At 39.5% G+C, this 27,895-nt stretch overlaps 2 protein-coding genes across 5 annotated transcripts in view; one reads left to right on the top strand and one right to left on the bottom strand.

Annotated features, from left to right (window-relative positions):
• GALNT3 (polypeptide N-acetylgalactosaminyltransferase 3) overlaps nt 1–2,208 on the top strand; it is a 34,212-nt gene extending 32,004 nt beyond the window's left edge. For all 3 annotated transcript variants that reach the window (XR_015731150.1, XM_034426659.3, XM_087881997.1), the window contains one exon: nt 201–2,208. Coding sequence is in view for 2 of the 3 variants with exons in the window: in XM_034426659.3 (XP_034282550.1) it covers nt 201–323 (123 nt within the window). In the remaining variant the exon portion in view is untranslated. The remainder of the gene's footprint in view (nt 1–200) is intronic.
• A 4,871-nt stretch (nt 2,209–7,079) lies between these two features.
• The window catches only part of CSRNP3 (cysteine and serine rich nuclear protein 3), a 55,748-nt gene continuing 34,932 nt past the window's right edge, over nt 7,080–27,895 (bottom strand). For both annotated transcript variants that reach the window (XM_034426608.3, XM_034426616.3), the window contains exons 3-5: nt 23,647–23,906; nt 21,394–21,690; nt 7,080–19,379 (exon numbers count right to left, since the gene is read on the bottom strand). In XM_034426608.3, the coding sequence (XP_034282499.1) occupies nt 18,285–19,379; nt 21,394–21,690; nt 23,647–23,906 (1,652 nt within the window). In that variant the 3' untranslated portion in view covers nt 7,080–18,284. The remainder of the gene's footprint in view (nt 19,380–21,393; nt 21,691–23,646; nt 23,907–27,895) is intronic.

Genomic DNA, 27,895 nt, shown 5'->3' with positions numbered 1-27,895 from the left:
TGTAACTTCAGTCAGTCGCTGAACTAATGATCATAAGCCGAGGACTACCCGTGTAAGTATGACAATAAAGTTCACATTTCTAGTTAACTAATTTCCCAAAATACTTCTTGATATAAAAGTGAATTGTGGTGATAAATCATACATGCTTCTTTAATCTCTTTAGACAAAATAGATTAAAATTGATATTTTTTATATTCTAGGATCAGTTGTTGTACAATGCAGCATCCAATATGTGCCTTACGGGAAACAGAGAACATGCAAGAATGGTATCATGTAATCCCTCAGATTTATTTCAGAAGTGGATTTTTGGCCATCAAAATTAGGTACTGATAGTAATAATGAAATCAACAAATTAGAATTGCAGTAGTTCTTCCAAGATTTAACTGATTTAACTTACGTTGAATCAACTGAATTATAAAACATTTCTAAGGAGTTTCCTCCCGCCCCCTGGGCATAAACCTGAAGAATACGTTAGTTTCTTAACTGTTTAATATGTTTACAGAATACTGGAAATTACATTTTCAGTATACATTTTAATGAAATATCTACCTTTAGGATGTAATTTCTTATGTTTTGACGATCAATGTGTCTGTCATATATTTTACATGGCAAAAGCCACACACACATTCTTTTTGTTAGTAACTAAACAAAATTGTCAATGAAGGTTAAACTATTTTTTTATGTAGTAGTAGACAAAGAGTGCTTAATAGAAGTTGTTTATAATTTTAAACTGTGATTATTTCCTTTTACTTTTCCTGTTCGTTGCTTTAACTATTTAGCATGTCTGTAATCTATGATATATTTGTTTAAAACATCACTTCTTCTGAAAAGATTAAGTTATTTTTGGAGCATGAGAATGAAACAAGCTCTGAACTTCTCTGTTGCCATTTCACTGTGTCTTTGTTCACTATGTTTGTAAGGGTTGCGTTCATTCCTTTAAAATTCTAAAACCAATTATAAAAAGCTTGCATTGCTGAAGAAAAAGTGTCCAGCACTTCTTTTGAAATTTATACATTACCAGTTTGATAATTACATAGAAATGCATTCTTTTTGTATTATGTATATGTACAAATTAGGTTTCTGTATTTGCAGTTTCTATTCCTACCTCTTTAATTCTCTTGTTGTATCAAATATGAACTTTATATGATAAAGGGCTAATATAAGAACATTGCAAGTCAAATAGTCTCTTTCATCAGAAGGATGGAGCACTTTTTATTTTAATTGAGCCGCACAATATACACTTATTTCAACATGCAAAAAATTATAGCTAAATTTTGCAGGTTGTAACATAGACAGCTGCTCAATTGTTCTGCTATATTGTGAGGAGCAAATTGCCAAGAAAAGGTCATTAAAATGAGTTATTAAAAAAAATCAACCCTGTTTGTGACTGATATCAAAAGCGTATTGAAAAAATAAGGATAAACTTTAAGTTTGCCCCTATCCCATTATGCTACTCAAGGAACACTTTTCCCACGAACTGCAGCTTTATGTCTGCCACCCTTATTGTCCTAGTAGTTGTCTAGGATGAGTCACAGATGCTCACTACGGAAATGAAATTAGTTGTAACCAGATTCATAATTGGTCATTGCCAGCCTTGTGTTTGTGTGAAAGCAGATAATGTGTTTATATTTCAGCCAAAACACAGTTATATTTGCAGTTTCAGAAGATAAAAATATTTTAACTATATTTTTTAAATAGATAGATACATGCATATTCCAAGAAAAAGTGTCTATTGCAACTCTGCAAATACATTAAAAAAGTTTACTGTTGAGATGTAGTTTGCAGAAATAAATTTTGCAGTTTGCCAGGCGTGTAAATGAGAACCCTGTTCTTATTTAAGTGTTTTATGATTTTCTATTTATATAACTTTCCTTCTTGTTGGTTGCAGTGTTTAAGTCAGAAAATTAACTACTATTTTCTCTTCTTCCACATTTGAAGTTCCAGAATTTTTCAACCAAAACCATAAACTGAGGCTATCATTAATCTTCATAGTATTTCATTGTGGCATTTTTATCACAAGAACCAGAACAAGTTTGTTCTTCCGCTCCTGACTTCTCAGTGGTTTCGTATCTGTCTAAATGTGAATTTAGCTCCAGGTTAGGGTGTTAAAATTCTTTTTTTGTACTCCTAACAGTTTTTACTTCTGTGTAATATATTGTGCTTCTTTAATTCTGTTTTATAACAACAATAAAAACGATTTTAATGTCAGCTAACTTTGGAATCGTGGTTTCTTGTATTTGTGCCTTTAATCTGAGCATCCTCAAATATTGAAAACAATGTAGTGCTCAAGGCACTTGAAAAGAGGAGGAGAATATGCTTTCTGTCAGGCTCCCTTTTGTATCTCATGGGGACCCTTAACAGGAGCAGTTTAGTTGTTTGGGTAGGATAAGGAGAAATTATTGGGCAGTCATTAAAGAAGCCAAGCCTTGAACTATATAGGGCTTCATAAGTACCATACATCCCTTTGAATTACACTCAGAACCCTACAGAACCTATTATTTACAAGAGCCTGGTGGCACAGTGGACTAAATGCTGTTAAAGTAGCACTTAGTTGCCAGCTGCCTGAAATTATTGCAAGTTCAAATCTCACCAGGCTCAAGGTTGACTCAGCCTTCCATCCTTTCGAGGTAGGTAAAATGAGGACCCGGATTGTGGGGACAATAAGCTGACTTTGTATAAAAAAGAACACCGCTTGGGGGGGGGGGGCGAAAGCCCTACTAAGCAGGTATATACAAAAGTATGAAGGCTATTGCTTAATGCATTGTAAGCCGCCCTGAGTCTCTGGAGAAGGGCGGCATATAAATAAACAATACAGGTAAGTGGTACTGCTTCTGTAGTAGAGATGTAATTAGGCAGTATCACAATGGATCATTAAGGCTGCTGCATTCTATACCACCTGAATGTTCCAGGTGGTCTTCAAGGCAAGTGCCATATAGACTAAACTACCGTGGTCTAACATAGTGATGTCAAGGTGACGAGTACCACTGTCAGTATGCCACGTTCCAGCCCTCCTGGCTGCTGTCTCCATCCACAGTTCAAGCAGGAGCTATGAGTCCAAGTGGACGTGTCTTCTTTCTATTCTAGGAAGACAAGTATGGTCCCCCAATCAAATCCTATCACAGGTCATTTATTAGAGCAAACAATTTCTGATACCCAGTGGTTAAAGCATCAGGTTAGAAACCAGGAGATTATGAGTTCTATCCTTGCCTTAGGTGCAAAGCCAGCTGGCTGGGTAGTCTTGGACCAGTCACTTTCTCTCAGGCCTTAGGAGGAGGCAATGGCAAACCACTTCTGAAAAATCTTGCCAAGTAAAACTGCAGGGACATGTCAAGGCACTCTCTGAAAGTCAGACATGATTGAAAAGAGGAAAATAAATATAAGTGGATTGTGTAGGAAAGTGAATTGTATTGTGAGGATTTTTTTAATGCAGCGGCTCCTTGAGACCTGAAATTATTTCAAGAATTAGGGTTATTTGCAGGATAAAAGATTGAGAAAAGCTAATCTGTATCCTCCAGAATCCTCTCCACCAACAACCACATTACTTCCTCAATAACTTTTCCCTGGAAGGGATGGTTAGAGATAGGCTGGCACTTGTCAAATTTTATGGCTCTAGACTACGCCTTGGATGAACCAGTGTTTCTGATTACCTAAATTTGCATGCAGCAATTTATTGTTGCATGCCTAGTACTAGGAGAATTTTCCCTTACCTGTTGAAATTTAGATGGGTTGGGACTACAGTTCCTTGATTTTCTGAGTATAATGATTCAGTGGTGAATGGGGAGACCCTTCTGAAGCAGAGGTCCCCCAACCTTTCTGGCTCCACGAATCGACAGCAGTGGCAGCGAGGGTGGGGGGGAGTAGATGGTTTCACACATACAACCTTGATCCTGCACATGTGCAAATGAAACTTTGCCCGCTTGCCCGGTGCTTGTGTGGCACAGTTCCCAAGCCACAGACAATTACCAGTCCACGGCTCAGAAGTTGGGGATCCTGTTGTTAAAATTATCCTGAACATGATACACATTTTTAAGCACCCAGAAACAGAAATGGGCTGACTTTCCACATAGTCTGAACAAATGGAAAATTCAAATAGAACAGTACGTCTAATTCATTAAAGGGAAACCTAGAACTCTTTCAGCAATTGTGTGTTCCTTTCCTTTGCATAATTTTGAGAAAAGCATATCAGACGTAGTGCTTATTAAATTTTAAATATAACATTTTGTTCACTATTGTTTCTCATCCACAAACTTATTTTAGTACTATTTCAGATACAATTAACTTGCAAGAAAAACAGGATAATTTATAAACTAGTTCTTGGAAGACAGCATCAAAGTTTTCAATTTATTCAGTATTAAGCAGCTGCTTAGCAATATTACTGCTTCCTTTTTAAAAAGAAGTTATTCTAAATGTTTACTCAATTAATTAGCCAGTAGAGAATGCTGTTGCAGAATTATTTCTAGCAGTGTCTGTTTATGGCTTCTAATCTATGCATGTTGCATAATAAAATTCTGATTAGGATCTGATGTTTATATTGATGCAAAAAACAGTTTCCTCCTTTTGTGAAATGGGCCCTAGTTATCTTTCTTGATGGAAATGTGGAACCCCAGTTTGGCCAGTTATTTTCCACTTTATCTTGTTCAAAGGCATACTGCCAGTGAGGCTTAGCCCAATGAGCATTTATTTTTGAGTACAGTAGAACTACTGCGGTTTCTAGGCATGTTTCTGGGATGCCTGAATGAAAGCGCACAGGCTTCCTGTTTCTAACATGGCTTCATAATAAAGCTCCCTCAGAGTCCTAAACTTGCAGGTGTAAAAAAAAATCAATAAAATATAACTAGTTCTCTTTTTATGCAAAAAGGTCATGCAGGGATAAACCACCAGTCATTTATTCTGTTTCATTTATCTCCTGCCAGCTTCTCCCCAAACAATTTTGTGAAAGAAGAGAAGCTAGGAGCCTTTTTTAGTTTCTCTCAGACTATGCTGGTTCTCTGCCCTAATGATTTCTTCCAAAAACCAGTTTGCCAAACTGCTCAGAAAGTTAACAACCGGTTCTCCCGAAGTGATGCGAACTGGCTGAATCCCACCACTGATCACATCCATCAAAGATTTAAAAATCAAAGTAAGAAGCTGTTTCAAAACCATGAAATTGGAGGTTCTGCAACACTAGGGCAATTTCCAAAGCACTTCAGAGGTAGAGATAGGCATTTTGTGTCAGAGGAAGAAAATATAGCGCGATAGTTGGTGCCTGCAGACTCAGGAGGTTTAGAAGGAATTTCCTTATTTTGATTTGTCTCCTGTGCCAACCTACTAGTAGTTTGAGGCAAAAATAATCATGGACTGTTAGTCCTTTAATTTCATCTTATTTCCCATCATCATCCATCAGGTGATTTTCAACAATCAGCTTGGATATTTTTTTCTCTCACTTTTGAGGAATGGATTTTAGAAATAGTACATTGTAGGTCATGTAGTTGAATTTTTTATTATAATCACATGCTTTTTAAAATTATCTCTTAAGTCACACTCCTCCTATATGGTAGGGAAACTGCTCCCTGATTATTCCAGCAATTAACAATGAACTAAGTTTTAATATGGCAGAAAAAATTTAGCTGTATTTAGTTAAAAGAAGGGATTCATACGATCCCACATTAAGGCTAAGCAGGAGTCCCAAAATCAGAGATGGAAAGCAGCATTTGGACCACTGAATCCAAATTCCTGTTTACTACAAGAATCCAAATTAAAGGCTCCTAGACAAATGGCTCTCTAGCCTCACTTAAACATTTTCAGCAATGGTGAATTGCTTCCACTGTTAAGGAATAGGGTGGAATAATGTGGAATGGGGAGGAATAGTGTGGAATAAAGTGGAATATGATCATACTTAGAAAAGTTATTTTCCCGTTTTAGCAACAGTACTTAGACTTATATACTGCTTCATAGTGCTTTACAGCCCTCTCTAAGCAGTTTAGAGTTAGCATATTGCCCCCAACAATCTGGGTCCTCATTTTACCCACCTCGGAAGGATGGAAGGCTGAGTCAACCTTGAGCCAGTGAGACGAACTGCTGAACTGCAGCTAGCAGTCAGCTGAAGTAGCCTGCAGTACTGCACTCTAACTACTGTGCCACCTCGACTCTAGGCTCTTTTAATTGCTTCCTGGAATTTAAATCTATTATTCCATGACCTATCCTCTGGAACAAGAAAGACGAAGTGTTTGAGATTGCCATCCAATCTTTCCTTGGTCCAGCAAACCGCAAAGGGACACATGAGTGATGACGGAATTACATCATGCAAGTGTTGTCATTTGTCCATCTTCCATTCCCTGCAGATGTCAGGCTTCACGTGACTTTTCTGAAGGCAAAATATGCCCGGTTTGTTCCATTTCTTTTCATAGGAGTTCAGAGTTGTTCTAGGGGGGCATGAAATTATAGAAAATTAAATTACAAGAAAATTGATTTCAGGCGGACTTCAGGAAACATTTCTGAATGGCTAAGAGCTATTCAACAATGGAACAGAATGGCTGATTGTGAACTCCTTTATTGGATATGGTCATTTTTCAGGGAAGCTATAGTAGCAGATGTCTGCATTGGGCAGGTTGAGACGGAGGCGAGGTACTCTAAGGTCACTTCCTGTTCTTATCTTCTATGATTCCATGATAGTTGTGACTTTCTTGCTAGCAGTATGGCCTACTTGGCCACTGATTTGTCCAACGACGGACATCTTGTGTAGATGATATTTAAGAGTAGAATATTTACCAGAACCACAATAACTTAAGTTGTATATGTAAGAAATCCTGAATAAGCATGCTTGCTTTACAAATTTAAAACTAATTGGTAGGCTATATGCAGTCTAATAAAACAAAAATGCAACATCACACAATGACCAACTACCTTTTTCCTTTTATGGTTTTACAGCTTTGCAAAGGAGACTACTCCAGGCAGGATAAAAACATTTTCTAGATTTCAAGGCTTCGATTATCTATTTCAAGGCTCTATTATTTTCTATTTACCCTCAAAAACACATTAATAATTTAAATTCAGATAAAAGCTTATAACGCCCTTCTAGTACAAAAGAGACATAGCTGATGTAACGTAGAAACCTGATTTACTTTGTTGCAAACAAATGGACAATAAATATATATATTGTACAATATATAATAAAAATACAGCATAGTACGAATGCCACTAAGAAAAAAAAATAACCTAATTTTAAGACTTATAAATGCTTATTTTTAATATATACATTGCAGAATAAGCCACATTAAATACATCAAATTACAGATCATTCATCATAAATACCGAAAATATAAATACAGAAGGAATACAGCATAAAATAAAGTTTGTAGCATAAGGTATAGTTTAGGGTTTTTGCCACCTACACTAACCCTTTTGTATCAGTGAAGTTGCAAATGATAATGCAAATTAAATCAGCCTGTGGAAGTTACACTATAACGTCAATTATAGCTTGTATGTATGTTTTGGGTTTGTTCATGTTCTAGTGTCATGCTATAAATGTCTTTGGGAGGGGGAGGAATTTTGGACTGTATAACTCTGTTAGAACCTTTGGCAAGTGAAGTGAAGCTCTGAAAAGGTGACCTAGGAATACCACAATTATTCTGATCTGCTGTGAAATTTATTAACTGAAAACTACTAACTTTATTTTTAATTTTCAAGTAAGTTGCACCCCTGTCTTAAAACTTCAATTCTTTCTCTTTCCTGAAAACAAAACAAAACAAAGTTCTACAGGTAGTCCTCATTTAGCAACTACAATTGGGACCCGCAATTTGGTTATGAAACAAAGCAGTCATTCAATGGAACCACAACTGACTTATGATCTTACTTCAGCTTTCCTTTGCTTTACAGACCTTAAATGTGAGGCCTGGTCACAAAATTATCTTTTTTATCACCAACAATTGCTAAACAAGGCACTCGCTAAATGAGGACTACCTTTGTTAGAGCCACAGTATTATTGGACCTACTACTGTCCTCCTTTGTACTGAAAGCATTTCAAAAGAGATGAATTTTATATATGTGCCATACATCTGAATTAAAAAGGACCTAAAGCAAATAATCCATATCATAGGTTGCCAATAATAGATCAAGTTATTTTTATTACCAATATGATTTAGATGAACATTTTCCTTAGCTAATGTATATACGGGTAGTCCTTACTCACCACCATTCATTTAGTGATCGTTTGAAGTTACAATGGCACTGAAACAAGTTATTTATGACCGTTTTTACATATTTAAGATGATTGCAGCATCTCCATGTCACATGATCAGAATTTGAATGCTTGGCAGTTGGTTCATATTTATGATAGTTGCCGTATCCCAGGATCATGTGATCATTGCAACCTTTGATAAGCAAAGACAAGGGGGAAAGCAGAGTCACTTAACAACTGTGTTACTAACTTAACAACTGCAGCAATTCACTTAACTGTGGCAAGAAAAGTCATAAAATGGGGTAAGGCCAGAGGTAGGCTGCTGCTGGTTCAGACCGGTTTGGGCAAACCGGTAGTTGCAACCTGCAGGTGGGCCCACCCCGCCCACCCCGGTGCTATCCTGTCTCATATCGCCGTGTTTTTGAAGCCGCGCACATGCACAGAAGGCCACACACATTCATATTTTCAGTGCTGGGCAAACCAGTTGTTACAACCGGCAGCAACCCACCACTGGGTAAGGCTCATTTAATTGTCTCAGCAACAGAAATGTTGGGCTCATTTGTGGTCGCAAGTTGAGAACTACTTGTAGAGTGATTCAGCATCAACTGTCATTCTTGCAAAGTACCTAGTTAAATATGTGAGTTAGAAGCACCCATTCTCCTAAGAATGCCTTCATTTTTAACAGCCATCAATGCCAAAAAAACAAAAAAAAAAAAAACAAAAAAAAACAAATTGTAGAAGAGGAGCAAGTTGACTTCACAATAGTGAACTCTGGCTCTTGAACGAAACTTTAATTTAAAAAAAAATACAGCCATCAATTATTATAAAAATTCTTGCAAAGAATGTAAAACACTTCACTTGCATTTTTGCAAGCTGCATGGCATATATGTGGCTGTAGAGGCATGTGTGATTTAAGCAGCTGAATTAAGATGTAGCTGAAATTATTCTGCACAGGTAAATTAATGTGGCAGTCCTGGGAAATAGGGAGTCTGAAATAATAAAAGATTTAAATTGAAGTTCCTATGTTACTGTGACTTGTGGCTTTGAACAAGCGAAGTTTGTGTTGCCTAGGAACTTGCCTTTAGAGAAAAAGCTGAAAACACTTGATTAAACCTACGTGCGGAGAATGCTGGATTTGCAGGGAGGAAAAATGTTTTTTTTTTTCAGAAAGAACTGCAAAAAAACAAACAAATAGAATGTTCAGTTTTAACCTCTTAAATTAAATCCGCTAACCTTCTTTTCCAATCCTATGGTTTTCTTTGCCTGCTCAGAGCCAGGTAAATAGCTTTCACTGCAGAAAATGAAACATGGAAGGAAGAGGATTCAACTGGATGTGTTTCTTGTTGCTGATCTACCTGCATGTCCCCATTTGAGGCACAAAGGTTGTTGAAGATAATGATCATAGTAGCTTACAAGAAATGAGGCTGACATTGTATTCTTCTGGCAAGGCTAACACAGAATTTTAAAAACTATATAGTGCCAAAATAACCTCCAGGAGGAACATGAAGATATATTCTTATCAAGGAAACTTACGGACAAGCATGGTGAACTAGCCATCCCTGAGAGCAGAGGCAACCATGGAAAAGACTGAAAAACTGATGAATACACTGGTTCTACAGAACTTCTCCAGATAAGGAGAGGAGGGGAGATTACCAGTGGTGGGTTGCCCCCGGTTCTGATTGGTTCGCAAGAACCGGTAGTAAAACCGGTGGGAGGCTCCGCCCACCACCCCGGATGTTGTCATAGGCGATCTGCGCATGCGCAGAAGCTTTGTGCATGAGCAAAGCACGCACGTCTGCGCAATCCCATTGCGAACCGGTAGTAAAGGTAAGTAGAACCCACCCCTGGAGATTACCCACATGTGCTCCGGATGGCTGCTTCTCATGAGGAGACTACAGGACAGTTGTCTTCTATGGATTTGAGTGCCAGGAAAGGAAGGGAACAGCCATCATTCTCACAACTGGCAGAGCCTTTTAAAAGATACTGGGTTCACTAAACTTTTGGAAATTGCCTTATTACCTTAAGGCTATTAGAGCTTCAGAACAACAAGCCTGAAAAGCCACCTGGTGAGTTTAACTTCATTCCTGAACAAACAAACAAAAAATTAACTACAAGCTTAAGAATTTGAAGAGCTAGAAATATAAATGGCAAAAAGCTAAACAGGATTTTGACCCAAGAAAGTTATGAGTTAAGGATCCAGATGAATTTAGAATATTAAAACTTTTACTAAAAGTTTTAGAAATAAACAGACTTTCATAGGAAGAAAATGTTTTGGCTATCCTAAGTCATACGAAGTTTTGAGATGATTTTATGATGTCAAAAATAGGACATCTGAGGGGACTACAGATCCTAGGCAGAAAAGCAAAAGAGGGGGGAGGGCAATCTTCCATTTTGTTTTTGGTTAGCAAAGGGAATTACAAAATGACATAAAACATTGGTTAACCCTCCATGAGACTTTTGAACAATGGGGTCAGAAATTAGCAACTATAATAACAGCAATGATATCTGATTCGATGACTATACTATGTCCAAAAGATATTAATGAAGAAATGATGGATGGGAACAAATTTTCCCTGATGTAGAAATATCAGAACAAGAAATGTTAGATAATTGTAGAAATGTAGATTATAAAACAGGAAAGGTAGCTAAAGCAGAAACACAAAAGATGAGCCAAGAAAATGATCCAGATAAGGAGCTTTTACTGGATATATGAAAGAACCATATTAAAGCTTTGAAAATTAAAGTAGAAATACAGAAAGAAAGCAAGAGAACAATCTTGATAATGGTTTTTTATTGGATTTACAAAATGTTTATTAAAGTCTTCAAGAAATCTTTTGGATGGAGAAAAATGGAATGAAATCAAATTCTATGTCAACATCTGAATGAATTAAAAATGAAGATTGTTAGAAGCAAAAGGAAGGAATATAAAGTTGGCTTGTTTGAGCAAGGTTAAAATGAGACATTTTTATAAAGCTCTGCTAACCCTTTACAGACTTTTTGCTGACACTAAATGAAAAATTGATGAGTTACCTTGTACTTTTTATTCTATCTCTCACTCTGTGAGTTTAGTTTCTATTTGCTTTCACTATTGTAATTAAAATTTTCCATACATTTTATTTTATTCTATTTTATTTTATTCAATTATTATCTGATACCAGCCTTGTGCTATATATAAAAAGAAAACAAAAAACAGGCTCTCTTAAATCATGCTTGACTCTTAGTAAATACATGGGCACCTCCAGCCATTTACTTGACAACAAATTGAAAATCTTTTGCTGCTTTCTTCTTCATTTGTCTTATTTCCACAGATGGAAATGTAACTTTGGGACTGCTTAGAAAGATCTTAGAAAAATGTAAGCATTCAAAGATGACTGCAGGAACAAAGGCTTTTGTCAAAAGCCCCTTACGGACACATCTGTATTTGGCACCTTGCACCTTTCTGCTTGATATTTATTTATATTTTAACCCTGGTGGCATAGTGGTTAGACTGAAATACTGCAGGTCAACTCTGCCCTGTGCCAGGAGTTCAATCCTGATCAGCTCAAGGTTGACTCAGCCTTCCATCCTTTCGAGGTCGGTAAAATGAAGACACACATTGTTGGGGGCGATATGCTGACTCAAGAGTGCGCTGTGAAGCACTATGGAATGGCATATAAGTCTAAGTGCTATTGCTACATTCCGCCTTTATTATTTTTACAAATAACTCAAGGCAGTGCACCTTCTTCCTCTTATTTTCACAAAACCCTTCGAGGTGGTTTGGGCTGAGAGAAAGTGACTAGGTTAAGGTCACCTATTTGGATTTCATGCCTAAGGCAGAACTTGGAACTCATAGTCTCCCACTTTCTAGCCTGGGGCCTTAACCACTAGACCAAACTGGCTCTATATTACATTATAACCTCAAGGGCAACCTTCCTCAATCTAGTACTCTCTAGACTGAGTAGATCACTTATTTTTTCCCACAGAGTGCAGTCCAATCTGAAAAATGGGAACTTTTTTTAGGCTGGAAGTTTAAGAGTATATGGCAAGCAACTCACAAAAGTAGCTGCCATGGGTGGGCCTGTCTAGACACATGAAACCTATTTATCAAAAAGCAAAGTTTTCCAGAGAAACTCTTACATCATCCAATTGGGACACAAAAACATTTTTGTAAAAAAAAAAAAAAAAAAAAGAGGTCAGGCCCCGGTGCTTTACTTTTCACTATACAATCCGGGTATCTATGTATTTATTAATTATTTCATTGTAAGGAAAATAAAAGACAGTTCCGTAGCCTCAAAGTTACCAAGGAAAGTATTTGGGGGTACAGTGGATTTGTGTATATCAGGTTGCCTGCCTCGGGTTTAATTCTTCATACAGGTAACGGACATGTACTTTGTGAAGCTACGTTGTTTAGCTTCATGATACATGGATGTTGGCAGTAATCATGCGAGAAACCACTAGCAAAGTTTATGTATCATCAGACTTTGCCGTAGCACTGTTCAGATTACAAATAAGGTTGTAGTTTCTAGCCACATTATTTATATTCTTTACATCACATTAAGCATCTAAAGTTTCCTTCGGAAATTAACAGTGGATAAAGTCACAGTGATGAAATACAGCCAAAATGTGTTTTACCCCCGTACTAAAAACAGTGGGACTTTCCAAACATGCAGAGGTTGCTTGTGTGATTCCAGATGAACTGAGTCGGTCTCAGCCACAAAGAACAATTTGTATACAGTTCCTTTTCATTTTGAGGCCTGCTGGCAGATGGATGAATGGGAGGAAAATCAAATCCATCTCCAGTTTTCACACTTAACACTTCACCCCATCTCCAGTTTTCACACTTACACTTCACCCATTTGTAAATGGGCCTGATGTGGAAGGGTCCTGGGTCCTACTGGATCAGAGTTCAGAAAATATTGATCATTTAGTATGGTAGTAAAGTCATTGTATTATATGCCTAGGTACTAAAAACAATGCCACAAAAATAGTATTTATAACTACTGTAACCAACCTCTGATGTTTTATAGATCTTATGCTTGGGGGGTAAGCAAAGTTTGTTCCAAACTGATCATTTATCCAAGTCACTCTTTTGTACCCCTAATGACTTACAAAACTATGTATTTTCTCATTTAAACAAATATAAACAATTGGTAGATGATATGGGGCATGAGAGCTGTGAACTCAGCTTTGACTCTTGTCCTGTTGAATCAACAAGACAAGATAGTATCGAATGAAGGCGAATATACACGTGTCCCAGGTTAATGTTGCAGGATCCAATCTGGGCCGGTCACCGGGATCAGAGGTTTAATCTTCTGAACTTTTGGACTTGTGCTAAAGTCCATCCCTGAAGTTCCTTGAAGATGGACTCCAGCAAAAGTCTGAAAGCTCAGAAGACAAAACCTTTGCTCCTGATGACCGGCCCAGATTGGATGCTGCAACAAGACTGTTTTTCCAATGTCCACTACAGTGAGGCTTCTCAAAATGTGGGTCATGACCTACTGAGTGGCCATCAGCAAATCAAAGAGTTACAGATTTTGCAGACTTAAACATAAAGAGGAGAGAGTCGCTACTAAAACTTGGGTCCAAAACTTTGACTGGCCTTGCCCAGTACAATGTGAAAGCATATCTGATAGGATTCTGGCACAATTTTGTAGGGATCTTACCCTGGAGATCCATCTGATGCAAAAGAAAAGAAAACACAACACAACAACATGAGGCTATATCACTGGTGGGATAGGAGAAGGCCTGAAGTACAGTCTTGTAGGGCTCCCAAACAGTCTTGCAGTGATCCAGCATTAAGTGCATGACGATGGCATGATTTTTGCTAGAATATTTCCAGCTTTTGGTGGTGGTAGGTCTGAATTGGAGAATTGATTAGAAAATAGTACATTCTAGTACCCTTTATTTTTGAATCATAATCATCTGGTTTGGGTCCCATCATGGTATCTAGGTGAGATTTAACTCATTAGGACAGGGTTTTCAGTTGTCATCCTTCTGACTTGCAAGCCTGATTCCATGAAGTAATTTACAATGACGTGAAATTAGCTGAGTACAAAGAGTGTTTCCAGCAGCAGTGATGTGTTCCAACTAGCCTCTGACAAACATCAAGTATCTTATACAAATTCTTCAGAATTATTGTCAGTATCGAGGCAACTTAGAGAGCCACTCCAAAAATTAAAGCACAATGTGCCAAACTAGTAATTTATTCCACCTTCCTCGTTCTATATGGCCAAAGAGGAAGAATACAAAAGTAAGATTCAAATAAGAACGGATTTTATGGATCAAAAGTCAGCAAAACTAGTCCTTTTGGACATCCAAGTGTCATCTGTTTGTTGCTATGCAGCCGGTGCTGACCAGGTGGCTGGTATGTTTAAAAATAATGAGAAAAGATTCGATCAAGAAAGTAAAATACAGAAGGTAGGAATCAACATTCAAGCCCAAAGATCACCTGCAGTAAGCACATGCCAGGAATATGGAATAAAGCCTAATTTTTGTAGTAAGTGAGGAAATAGAAGAGTTAAGACCCACCAAGGATTAACTTCCCCCCCCTCCCCATCGAAGTAATTTGGATGTAGCATGTTTGCTACAAGGAAAATAAAAAATCAACTGGCACGCTTGGCATTGGTGGCTGCTGCTACCAGGAACATCCCTAGAAGTGAGAAACTTCTAGAAATAAAGCTGTGGATGCTTCTGCTGAGATCAATGGTAAAGTCTGACTGAAGACTGCAGTGAGATAAAAATATATTTTGATATGGTTGGGATCTTCTTGAGCTAAGCATGCAAAGGCACTTCCTTCACAGTTTTGTTTTGTTTTTTTGAACAAAATTATCCAAAGAGGAGATGGAATGCTGTACTTGAAACCCCCATTTTCAGAAGACAAATCTAGAGTTAAAACTTCATACTTTGCCAACTTTAAAGAATGGACATGTACAAGAGGAACTAGTTTTTTCAGTTTTGAATAACTTGAAGGTAGACTTTTGTGATCCAGGTTACATTCATAAATATTGTTCTTGAAATCTAGAAAAGAATCACAAGTGGATATTTATTATTTGGATCTATTTAGGGCAACCAATTCAGAGAATATCTAACAAAATGAAATTCAATGTAGAGAAAAGTAAAGCCTTACACTTAGGCAAGAAAAACCAGCAGTACACATATAGACTGGGTGAAACCAGGCTTAATAGCAGTAACTGTGAGAGGAATCTTGGAGGTTTAGTGGACAACCAGTTAAATATGAGCCAACAGTGTGCAGCGGCAGCCAAAAAAGCCAATGCAATCCTAAACTGCATTAACAGAGGGATACAATCAAGATCAAGTGAGGTACAAATGCCACTCTATAAAGCTTTAGTAAGACCACACCTAGAATACTGCATCGTTTTGGTCACCACACTATAAAAAAGATGTTGAGACTCTAGAAAGAGTGCAGAGAAGAGCAACAAGGATGACTGGAAGCTAAAACATATGAAGAACAGTTGCAGAAACTGGGCATGGCTAGTCTAGTGAAGAGAAGCACCAGGGGAGACATGATAGCAGTGTTCCAATATTTGAGGAGCTGCCACAGAGAGGAGGGGGTCAAGCTGTTTTTCAAAGCACCTGAAGGTCAGACAAGGAATAATGGATGGAAACTGAACAAGGAGAGGTTCAACCTGGAAATAAGGAAAATTTTTCTAAGAGTTAGAGCAATCAACCAATGGAACAGCTTGCCTTCAGACGTTGTGGGAGCTTCATCACAGGAAGCTTTCAAGAAGAGACAGGACTGCCATCTGTCAGAAATTGTGTAAGGTCTCCTGCTTGGGCAGGGGGTTGGACTAGATGACCTACAAGGTCCCTTCCAACTCTGTTAATCTGTAAAGCCTAATGGGGTAGGGTGGCGGGAACACTTGAGCTCTAATAGCTCCACAGTTGCCATGCCTACAATGTTCCCTCATTTACTACAATGAAGAAACACTTGTGAATTGCATACCCTAGTGATAGAAAAGCTCTGGAAGAATACACACTTCAAACCTCAATGCTTTTGCTAAAATAAGAGAGAACAATGGCTGAAATATGTCTACTGATTCCACTCAACCTTAAATCCTTTCCTATTTAGAGATTATTGTGAGGCATATCACACTCAAATGAGAAACTCCATCCCTACAGATTCTGAGTAACCTCTCTTTTTTTTTTCAGAGCTCATGGAATTTCTCCACAAACAGCACAATGCCATTCTTTTCCTAATTACTTCATTTGGCTAAAGAAATTCAGAGTAAAGTTCTGAAAATTCTTGCATGGTTTATCCATGGATTATTTAAAAAAAAAGAAATAGATGCAACATTTGAGAACCAACAGTCTGTGGTGTCTTTAAGATTTACTCATAGCTGCTACACCAAAGTATATTCATTTAAGAACAAAAAGATACTTACACAAAAGCTGTGAACACAAAGCACACAGCCCATTAAAACTTAATTGCAAGGAAGTGCCACCAAAAGCAGTGGAATGTGACATTCCACTGAAGGAATTCCCTTCTGATATCTCTGGATCGTTTCCATTAGGGCTGTGCTTCCATGTTCCCATGTGACTCTTCACACACTATTATTGTATGCAGGGGAGAGGAAACGCTTACAGGGCTAGCGGAGAGACAGAATGCCTCTGAGCTCTAGAGCCTGAAGGAGATGAGAAGACAACCCCACGGAAAACCTATATTGAATCCCATATTGGTCACAGAGCTCCAAGATAGAGATAACCTTGGTTCAGTCATTCACTCTGGATTATTTCTTAAACTATTGTGAAGATCACTCTGAGCACTTTATACATCGGGATGATAATTTTAATAAATAAAAATATAGCATTCCGACTTTACATGAAGAAATAACCATGAAAGACTGTAGCAATGCTCTTATTTTGGAGCTCTTATTTGGTTGGACCTCAACCAATCTCATTGTACATATGTTGTGCACTGACAATAAAGATTTGAATTGAATTATTTAATAGAGGGCCCAAGCCAGCCTGTGGTAGCGCCACCATTTTCTGACAAGCAAAATTCTTCACAAATGTGAAGGTTGCCATTAAGGAAAAGTATGCTGATTCATGGAAAAATGGCCAGTGATTTTGTGTGTGGGGTGTGTGTGTGTGTGACAGCAAGATCTGAAGAAGTCTGGTTGGATATTGTCCCTATTTAATATTCTGCATTCATCTTTATGAAAACAATGGAGAGAGACAATTGAATAAAAAACACAACCCAATTTCCTTATAATGCTAACACTGCTTCTCTCGACCCTTGAAAAGCTAAGGATTGTCCTACGTTACACATTTTTAGAAATGTAGCTGCCAGTAGCTGCAATTTAGAAAAATCATATATATTGTCCTGTCCTTGAGATGGGGACAGGGCAGCAATTGCAACACAAACTCCACACCAGCGTCACCAAAATGACTAAGTGGTATGTCCTCCTACATTCCTACATTACAAATATGAATTAGTCCCTAGTGCAGATCAGAGAACAGGGTTCGTGATCAAATGTACTACCCTCACAAAGGCAATTTGCCTAATGAAATCTCATTGTGCTGTTCTGCTCCAAAGAGCAAGCGGTTCATTTTTATCAAGTTATGAGTACTAAGCTACAATAAATAAACAAATACATTACTGAATAATTCAGGTTTTTTTTTTTTGTTTGCAGTCACATTTATATTTAAAAAGTCATCACCCTCAAATAGGAGCGATATTTTAATACCCTAAATATAAAGAACCCAAAGTAACGTTTTTATTATCTTGCACAAGCCCGACAATAAAATAAAAAGTTGTAAATTAGAGAGCCCAGCATAAATCAACACGTGGGCCGTTTTCATACTATATGCATGTGGATGTGGATATATATATATATATATCCACATCCACATCTGTGTGGATTATTTTAAAATCTGGGTATTTTCTATCAAAGGACCATTCTATTTTTTATAAAAGTTTACTTTTTTACACAAACTGTTTTTGTGCAATGGCCACAACCAAGAGAGCTTTACTGATAAACAACAGTGAAAAAGAAAATCAAAACATTAACCACGGTCTTCCCCCTTACCTCCACTGCTGAGAGGAAAAAGAAAATAAGAACGCTTCCAGGGAAATCCAATTAAAATAGAATGCATTTGAAATCTAGAGCGATTCGGTCCTAAAATAAATTTAAACAGGTACTGTTTCCATGACGGGAGATTTGATACACTCTTCGTGTAGTCTGCTCTTTTCTGAAAGGCCGAGTGAATTCTCGGTGGGACGCTCTGGGAGGTGAGCGCCACCATTCAAAGTAGATACAAATCCATCTTGTGAAGGACTTTTCAAGTATGAAGGAAAATCCACTTGGGAATGCCTTGGCCGATGTTCAGCGTATAAACTGCTACATGGAACAACGTTATCGCTTTCGGACGAAGAGCAGCAAACGATGACAGACGGGTTTGAAGAGGGATACAGGGAGCTGCCGTAATTTTCCTCTGAGGGCCGCGTGTAGTCCACAAACTGTTCCGAAGTTGGGTTATAAGGCACCAGAGAAAGATTCCCGTTCTTAACAGTCTCTCTTTCAGAGTAAGTCTCCCGAATCTGGTTAGGAGTGCCAGGGCCGTGATTCTCTATTTGGTAATACAAGGATGTGGAGCTCGGGTAGTAGGAAAGTGCCTTTGGCTGGTTTTCATGCATGGCAGTGCTGTCTGAATAGCAGAGGACAGAAGGGAGGGCTTGACCTGCATCAGCATGAACACCCAAGCCTTCCAGACATTCATCTAGTTTTTCTTCTTCCTCCTCCTCCTCCTCTTCCTCCTCCTCCTCGTCGTCCTCCTCATCGTCCTCTTCCTCATCTTCTTCATCTGTTTCGCTGGGCGCTAAACTCTGTGTGCTGGAATCTGTAACTCCACTACAAAAGCTACTTGCATCTTCCTCCTCTTCCTCCTCCTCCTCTTCCTCTTCTTCCTCCCCAGCGCAATCCAAGTCATCTGCCGACTGCAAATGCATCACCGCAGCCCGGGGTTCAGTCTCTAATTCAAAGTTCTCCGGGACTGAAAATTCCAGGGGGTGGGAGGTGGGACCCATTGCACTGCTGTGAGCATTGAGCTCGGCGTGGCAGCCGTTCAGCGCAGGAACCTGCTGCTCTCTGTTTTTCTCCAATTCAAGTTTCATTATAGTGTGCAAAAAGTGAGTCCGAACCCTGATGGGATTAAATTCAATTCTGCCGGCTGTATTACTGCATCCTTCTTTAGTGCAACCACACGGGAAAGACATACGGTCCACCTTAGGGGAAAAAAATGATGGATTAGCTGTTTGGTTGGGCACCATCAAACCCTGACATGCTAGAAACTCTTAGCCACACAAGAAACTTCATCAAAGAAAATTGCCCCAGAAGCCTCGCGGAGGATTGATATATGAGATAAATTAATTACCTGCTTTTACAAAATTTCTTTCTGGCAGAAAAAAAAATCCAGATAAGAGATGTTGGAAAGGGAAATCCGTCTGGTTTTGCAAACTGCTCTAAGCCCTGGTTTGTTTTTTTTAAATGGAGCTATATTTCATACTTCATTAGAAATTATGATTTATAAATGAGAATGGCTTGCACATATCACACTGAGCCAAAAACCACATTATGGCTCCCTGTGGACGGTGAATCCAGTTACTGAAGACAAGGTGGCTGTGAGACAAATGACAGCTTGCTCTGGTTAAGCAATGACAAATGTGCCATGGGACCCCGTCCCTTTGTTCTGCTCTAGCATCACCGCCTCCCCCCGCTCCTTATTCTGCTGTTCTAATGACGGCTAACGGTTATGCCAACATTTAGGATTAATCCAGGTGACTGCTAAATTGCAGAAGTAGGTTCTTTTTTCAAATATTCAGGCTGGTGGGGCATTTCAATTAACTGTCAAAAAATTATACATTCATGAGTGGGATGAAGTTATACTCCAGAAGCTAGAGAAGTGGGAATCCCACTTGGTAATCTCCACTTTTCTCCCCTTTGATTAGTGGGGGTGGAATTTGGATACTTCACTCCAAATAGATCTTGAAGCGGTATATACAATAGCCTCACAGGAAATCTCATTATGAGTGCTTGTCTTTTTTAGCCCTCATGTAAAGGCAGGGAGGAAGCTGATTTTATTTCCATTATGATGTTTATAAGATGGACAGTCAAAGTCTCTTTAACCTTTTTTAAACCTGGAAACAAAATGGAACTCTTCTCCAGAAAGCTTATATTCCATCAGCACTTCCTGGACTGCCCATGTGATCACAGCACTTTCCAGCCATGCTGATAATCCAGGAAGCCGCACTGCTGAAATGTATGTCAGGAGAACCCTAACCCTAATGCTAACAGAAATGGGGCTTTAAACCTTTAAGTCAGGGGTGTCAAACTCAAGGCCTGGGGCCCGGATCCAGCCCACGGGGTGCTTAGATCTGGCCTGTGGGGCCATCCCAGAAACAGCAAAGGACTGGCCTGCGGTGCCTCTGCCAGCAAAAATGGAGCTCAGGGAGGCTGTGGGCCCTGAGCTCCGTTTTCGACTGAGACGGCCTCCTGCAGCCTTCTGCCAGTGAAAACGAAGTCCAAGGGGGGCCGCACATGTGGCCCTTGAGCTCCATTTTTGCTGGCAGAGGGCTGCAGGCCAGTGCGACACAAGTGATGTTGAGCTGGGCACTTCCACCCTGGGAACACCCACCCATCCCCCCAAAGTCAAACACAACCCTGATGTGGCCCTCAATAAAATCGAGTTTGACCCCCCTTCTGGCTCTCTTTGTTCCTACCAGGTCCAACTTAGACCATCTTTAGTTAACCTTCTGTAACCTGCTGCCCTTAAGTTGTATGGAACATTACTATACTTATGGGAATTCTGAGTGTTTTAGACCCAATATATCAGAAGACCATCCGGTTGAAGAAAACAGCTCTTATTAGGGAGACTGATCCAAAACCAAAACCTGGGCTATCTGTTTTATATCTTCTTTATTGTATTTTGCCATGTATAACTGCACACAGAATCCCATGTTTCTCCAGATTATGCTGAATTACTCTTTGGATCCCTCAATGTTGGCTACGCTTTCAATTGCTGGGATCTGTGTTTCAGCAATACCTGGAGGGACAAATGACTCACTTGTCTCCTTATGTTTCAACTACAGCTGAAACTTCCTGTAGCTGAGGTAATAGGGCAGTGTGTCTCTTTAGAATACCTAGATGAGTGTGAATGGGCAGGATATCCTTCCTTTTTTTGAAAACAAAACAGTTGGAACTGTCCTTTGGTGAAGAATACCTGAAGTGAAGCCCTCTCACCTGGCATTTTATGCCCGCAAGGCAGCAAGTGCAAGTTTCCGGGTCACAGAAGATTCGACAATCGCAACCACAGTCCTCTCTTGAAAGACGGATGGCTCGCAGCTCATGTTTTTCTTCCACATCAATCTTCTTGACTCCAGAGGCTCGCAGGAGCGCCCTTCGTTTCTTTGTCGGCAGAGGTTGTAGAAAGAAGTATTCATCTACTTCGGTGTTGTCCAGATCTATATCATCATCAGAAATGTCCTCCAGTGTTAAAGTGTTCGCTTCCTCGGATTCCACCGTGCCATTATTAGTCATCTGTAGTAACATTAAAAGATGCGTCACAGCTCCACTGAACAGAATGTTCAAAGGAAACCATCTACGTAGGATAAGCTTTTGTTATGCAACAGTGTGGAATTGATTTATGAGGACCACACCGTCTTTAAATATCTCTTTGTTTTCATGGCTCTTATTATTAATTGAACAATTAAAGATGTTTTGAAGCATTTATAAATAGCTTATACCATAGACCAAGCTTGGATAACCAAAATAAATCCTCAGTGCAACAATTCTGTTTAGCAGATCCCAGATGCAATGAATAACATCTGTCTGTGGACTGTATGCTCCTGCGCTTGTGCAAAACACTATTTGCCATATTGCACATACATACAATACATATGCGTAACATCCTGTTCCTATGTTACGTATGCATAGAGTGTATAAAATGCTGTGTGCATGCATAAAATCCCATTTGGATTGAATGAGTACTCTGTTTTAAAGCATGCACTTTCCTCCCAGTAGTCTTTTCAAATGAAGGGTTTAGGACAACATTTCTCAAACCTGGCAACTTTTAAGGTATGTGGACTTCAACTCCCAGAATTCCCCAGCCCAATATGATGGCTGGGGAATTCTGGGGATTGAAGTCTACTTATCTTAAAGTTGCCAAGTTTGAGAAGCACTGGTTTAGGATAACACATAATCACCCTTATTTTTATGGTGCTCTTCATACTTCTGTGTCCCATCAACTTTATTCTGGGGAATGCCACTATGTTTTCTCTTGCTCCTTTTGAAGGTACATATACACATGGTTCAGGGCTTACATTGTGAAGCTCCACGTGCCATCTTGCTGATTTTGACCATCCCTTGTAGGTGCTACTGGAATACCCTCTAGGATTGGGAAAATGTTCAGACAGATGCTCTGCAAAACCGCTTAGCACAGGGGTGTCAAACTCACGTTGTCAAGGCGGCGTCACGTGATGTATCGGGACTTTTTTTTCCCTTCGCTAAACCGGGCATGGGCATGGCCAGCATGTGACACATCTGGCCCGCAGGCCACGAGTTTGATAGCCCTGCCTTAGCATGAGCAAAACACATCTTTTTGCAGTTGTCCTTTTTTTTTGCAAAGCTTGCATAGCTGCTTTGAAAGATGTCCCTCTGCCCAGCTGTCTCCCTTTGCCGATAATCCAAGAGTAACTAGTTTTGTGCATCCCGTACTAAAGGACAGTTTGGAAGCAGCTGTATCAGCATCGTAAAGGAAACTCTGCTCTAATATTTGAAAGAGAAATGTTTTGTGTTAATGAACTTTACAAAATACCTATTTTAAATATTTTACACAGTCCTAGTTGCTATTTGCATAGGATATCCTTTTTAAAAAAGGGGAGTTGGGGAATGTATCAAGTAGCTTGCATACAGCAATACATATCCAGGTGAACAATATCAGACCTATCCCTGGCAGGTGTGTTCACTATAGAGAATCACTTTCCAGAGAATCAAAATAAGCCCCTGTATAAACTGAGAGATGTGGGTTTCAGTGTTTTGTGCAACTGGATATCACACAGAGTAAGCACAGTTGGCTGTTGCAATTTTCCCAGCAGCCTATCATATGATTCAAAGAGAAAACCTTCCTGAATATCAGTTCAAAATCTCTTTTGTGCAGAACAATCCACACCTAGCAGCTGGCTTAACTATATTTGCATCCCGATCAAAGCTGGAACTTTGATGGGGTGGAACGAATTGTCATCGTATCTGCATAGCAGGAAGAAAACGATCATCTTAAAGAGCCCAGGTGGAAGCCTATTAAAAAAAAGTCTGATGAGTTAATACAGAGAAACAGGGTCAATGCCAGCTTGTTGGAAGCGATTGAACTGCAGCCATTTTAAGAAGTGGAACTGCAACCTTGCCAAGGATATCAAGCGCCAATCCCACTGTTAATGTTTTGGGTCCATATGTCGGAGGCGGGGGAAAAGGATTCTTCCCCCCTCCCTTTTTTTTTACCTTGAGTTTTAAGGAGTTCAGCTTTTCCTCCCTGAGATGTTCTCTTAACATCTCTCGATGAAGCCGTTCTTGCTCCATGGCAAACTCCCCAAGGGTGTATTGGCGTACACTGTTGTGACGAGTGGACATGCCCAAAGTGCTGCCTCCTTGGCTGGGAACGCTCGTGAAGCCTTGCCTCCTGGTGAAGTAGTATACCGTAACACAATTAAAATGAACATTTTTTGTCCTCTTCCTTTTCTCACTCTTCAGAATCGAGGATGCTGAAACGGAAACAAAGGACAAGTTTTAATCAAGCCCTGCATATCCATCTCTTCAACCCTTAACGCTGCCATCCATTAGCTAGGCTAAAATGGACAGGGCGGGAAGCGTGCAACGGAGAGATTGATTCTGCAACGCAAACTCTTGCCCCTTTTGTACCATGTTTCCCCGAAAATAAGACCCTGTCTTATATTTTTTTGAACCCCGAAATAAGCGCTTGGCCTTATTTTCAGGGAGGTCTTATTATTTTGGGTCACGTGGAGGAAACCAGAGGAAATGGTGGGGACCAGCTGCATATGTATTTAAATATTTTTGGGGAAGGCTTATTTTCGGGGGGGGGGTTATTTTAGCGCATGCACTCAAAAGCCCGATTGGGCTTATTATCAGGGGATGTCTTATTTTCAGGGAAAAGGGATACTCGTGACACAAAGATGCTTGTTAAGCACCTAAGAAGTGGAACTTGTGTTGTAAGTAACATCACGACACAGAAACGGTGGCTTGCTCCAGATGCCTCTGGAAGCATGTCTAAACGGTACAGGAAAAATGCCAGACAAAATGAAGCTCTCTGCTTGGTTACCTTCTTTAACCACTTGTCCAGAATTGCAACTATCTTACTATGCCTCCTAAAAGCAGCATACAGCTTAATTCGGCATGTCAGGTTCATTTTTATGAGTCAAAGTATGTCAGCCTTCCTAGGTGGATCAGACAGAAAACATAACCAGATGGTCTATTTTCTACCTTATTGTAAAGCTACATAAACAGAATCTGACAAGCTTTCTGAGCCTCTTGTCCTGCCTGCAATCCAGCTGGGGGATACGCTCTGTGCAGGGGTGGGCCTCAAAAATTTTAGCAAGAGGGTCTCTGTATGGTTGCTGGGTGGGCGTGGCCATGATGGGAGTGGCCTAGTCAGCCTCCTGCATCATGGCGGGAGGGGGGAGTAGGTTTTGCCCTCCCCGGGCTCCAGAGGCTTTCCTTGAGCTTCCAGGAGGGCGAAAATAGCCTCCCCATGCTCCGGAGGCCCTCTGGAGGCCAGAAACACCCCATTTCCAGTTTTCCTGAACTTCTGAAAGGCCCATTTTTCACCCTTCTCAAGCCTCCGTGCACGCCCTTGGCTTACCTGCATCCAAAACGGGCCACATGGGGACTCCTGGGAGGGGCAGAGTAGGGGGGGCATGACCAGACAGGAGTGGGATTTGGGAGTTTTCCGAACTGCACAGAATCTTAGCTAGGAGTTCTCCTGAACCCCTGAGAATCCCCAGCAGCCCACCCCTAGCTCTGTGTTATCTGATCGTTCCTTAAAAGTTTCCATGGCCCGTTCTCCAATATTTTTCCCATCTACCATTACTGATAGTATCAAGTCAAGTTAGCTAGTTAGGTTAGCTGATTAAAACAGTGGTGAAGTAATTGCTCTATTCTAACATCAGACTTAACTGAGTGAATCAAGAGAAACGGAGACATGTCGGGGGGACGAGGTGTAATTTTCCTCAGGGTCCACAGTTTCTTTTCTTCCCCCCTCCCCTCAGAAAAGTGGCAGACAGTTTTACAGGCCAGCCAAGGAGGAGAAGGAGTAATTTCCAAGCTCTCTGCCAGCTTCCCACAAGCCTTGTCAACGGGGAAGCTTGCAGGAAGTTGGAACTCATCCCTACTCTCATTGATTCCTTTGTCTGCCTGCAGTCATTCTGCTTCTCCGTTTAGGTAAGCAAGCAGGGCCGGATTTAGATGAAAAGAGGCCCTAGGCTATTCCACTTATGAGGCCCTTTCACCTATAGTGAAAGTGTAATTTTAATTTTGCTAACAATTTGAATGTAGGCCCCTCTTGATCTTGAGGCCCTAGGCTGAAGCCTAGTTAGCCTATAGGAAAATCCGGCCCTGTAAGCAAGTATCTGTGAAAGAATGGCCCAATGAGTCACAGTTGCCTAGTGTCTTAATAAAATTTTCACATGCTCAATGTTTCATATAAAGTTACTATGTTAGAGGGATGATGGCTGCATTACTATTACTATTAGTCTTATCATCGTTCCTATCACCCATCTCCTCTCACTTATGACTGCTTATTTGTTGCTTATATCCTTACGATTTATATTGATATTGTTTCCTAGTATGATTTTATTGCTTATTTGTACCCTATGACTATCATTAAGTGTTGTACCTTATGATTCTTGAGGAATGTATCTTGTCTTTTTATGTACACTGAGAGCATATGCACCAAAGACAAATTCCTTGTGTGTCTAATCACACTTGGCCAATAAAGAATTCTATTCTGTTCTGTTCTGTTCTGTTCTGTTCTGTTCTATTCTTGTCTGTCTTCAAATCCAGCTCTTTTAGGCTTATTCTTGAAATATGGAAGTTTCTGATTTGGCAACATTTTCAAGGTAGGGCTGCATAAATCATCCTCATCATTAGAAATCTCAGAATTTCTTTAATCTTGTAAGATTTTTTAAAAATTTTTATTTATTTATATGCTACCCTTCTCCGGAGACTCAGGGCGGCTTACAAGGCGTTAAGCAATTTTGCCAATTTAATCTCTGGATCTTTTTAGGTTTTACATGAGAATGAGTAAACCATTTATTTATTTTTTTTAGATCTTCTATTGCCTCAGATTTTGGCATTCTCATACAAGTTCTCATTAGGCTGCAAAGAGAAGTTATTCAGTGCAATTATTATATCAGAAATAAATGAATTAATTAGGGCTACAATATTTCCAGATTTCTCTTACAAATGAGTATTCCTTCCTTTCCTTACAAAATTAACAAGCAGTTAATTAAGTAATGTGCATACATTTTAAAACAATGCCCCCTACTTTTAAAGAATCTCCATTTAAACTTACTTTATATCACTGCCTAGCCATGCCTCTTATAAATCCACATAGAGACATGAGCAGCATTTAGCCTATAATGAAAAATATGAAGTGCAGTTGCAAAAGCTGCTTGACTCTCCTGCCTGATGCACCCGGGGTGGCAAAACAACACTGGGGGTGTGAGATGATAAATCGTATGTATGTAATTCAGGTATGACAGTTGTACAGGTATGATGAGAAAAATGTAATAGTGAAGAGGGAGGAACTAAAAGGATCATAAAACACGCTAACAGCCTTTGTAATGTGAAGCTATATATTTTAACAACCATAGCCAGAAGCACGAAGCTAGTTAAAACAGCTTCAGGAAATTAAGTCCTTTGGCTTTGCGGTCTGTTCTTTCATCAATCAGGAATGCTACAGGACTTTTAAACTTAGGTTTCAGATGTATATTAGATCTTTATTGTCAAGGGAGGAAGAGTTTCATAACCAGAATGAACATCATTTTTTTAAAAAACGAGAGAGAACAATGCATCAACAGTGCTTTTCAAATTGTGCTCTGGTGAAGGTTTCATTCTCCAAAAGCATTCATAACTTCTGCTATCCAGATGACTAATCTATTTCTGAGATCCAGTGCTGTAGCTCTGGATCTTAAACATCAAGCTAGAAATCAGAAGACTGTGAGTTCCAGTCCTGCCTTAAGCATAAAATACAGCTGGATGATCATTCTTTCTCAAGCTTAGGAAGAAGGCAGTGCCAAACCACTTCTAAAAACTGTGCCAAGGAAACTACAGGGACTATGCCAGGCAACACCAGGGATCAAGATTGAGACAAAATCATGCACACAAATCTGTAACATTTTTTACAAATCAGAAAAAAAAATCTAGCTTCTCTTCTTCAATCCATTTGACCACAGCTGCATGCTAATCAGGTTAAAATTAAGATATCAAAACTCTTAGTTTAGATTTCAAGGTGAAGTAGTTTCAAGTGATTTGATCAGTAAAATCGATCAACAAAAGATGCTGACAGCATAAGGAAGAGTACTACTTCTCTAGAAAATTAATATCAATAAGGAGAAGTTGTCCTGTTACTTTTAGCCTTTCAATGAAGCTAAAGCTCTGACATTTTCTAAAGAAACCCAAAATACTTTCCCGAGACATCGTCCTAATGAAATATAATCTTTTCCTGGTAAGGGAA

The sequence above is a fragment of the Pantherophis guttatus genome, chromosome 1 (genome assembly GCF_059756535.1).
Source record: "Pantherophis guttatus breed Tessera chromosome 1, ASM5975653v1, whole genome shotgun sequence".
In the NCBI taxonomy this organism is placed as follows: domain Eukaryota; kingdom Metazoa; phylum Chordata; class Lepidosauria; order Squamata; family Colubridae; genus Pantherophis; species Pantherophis guttatus.
This window is presented reverse-complemented; position numbering and strand designations above follow the sequence as displayed.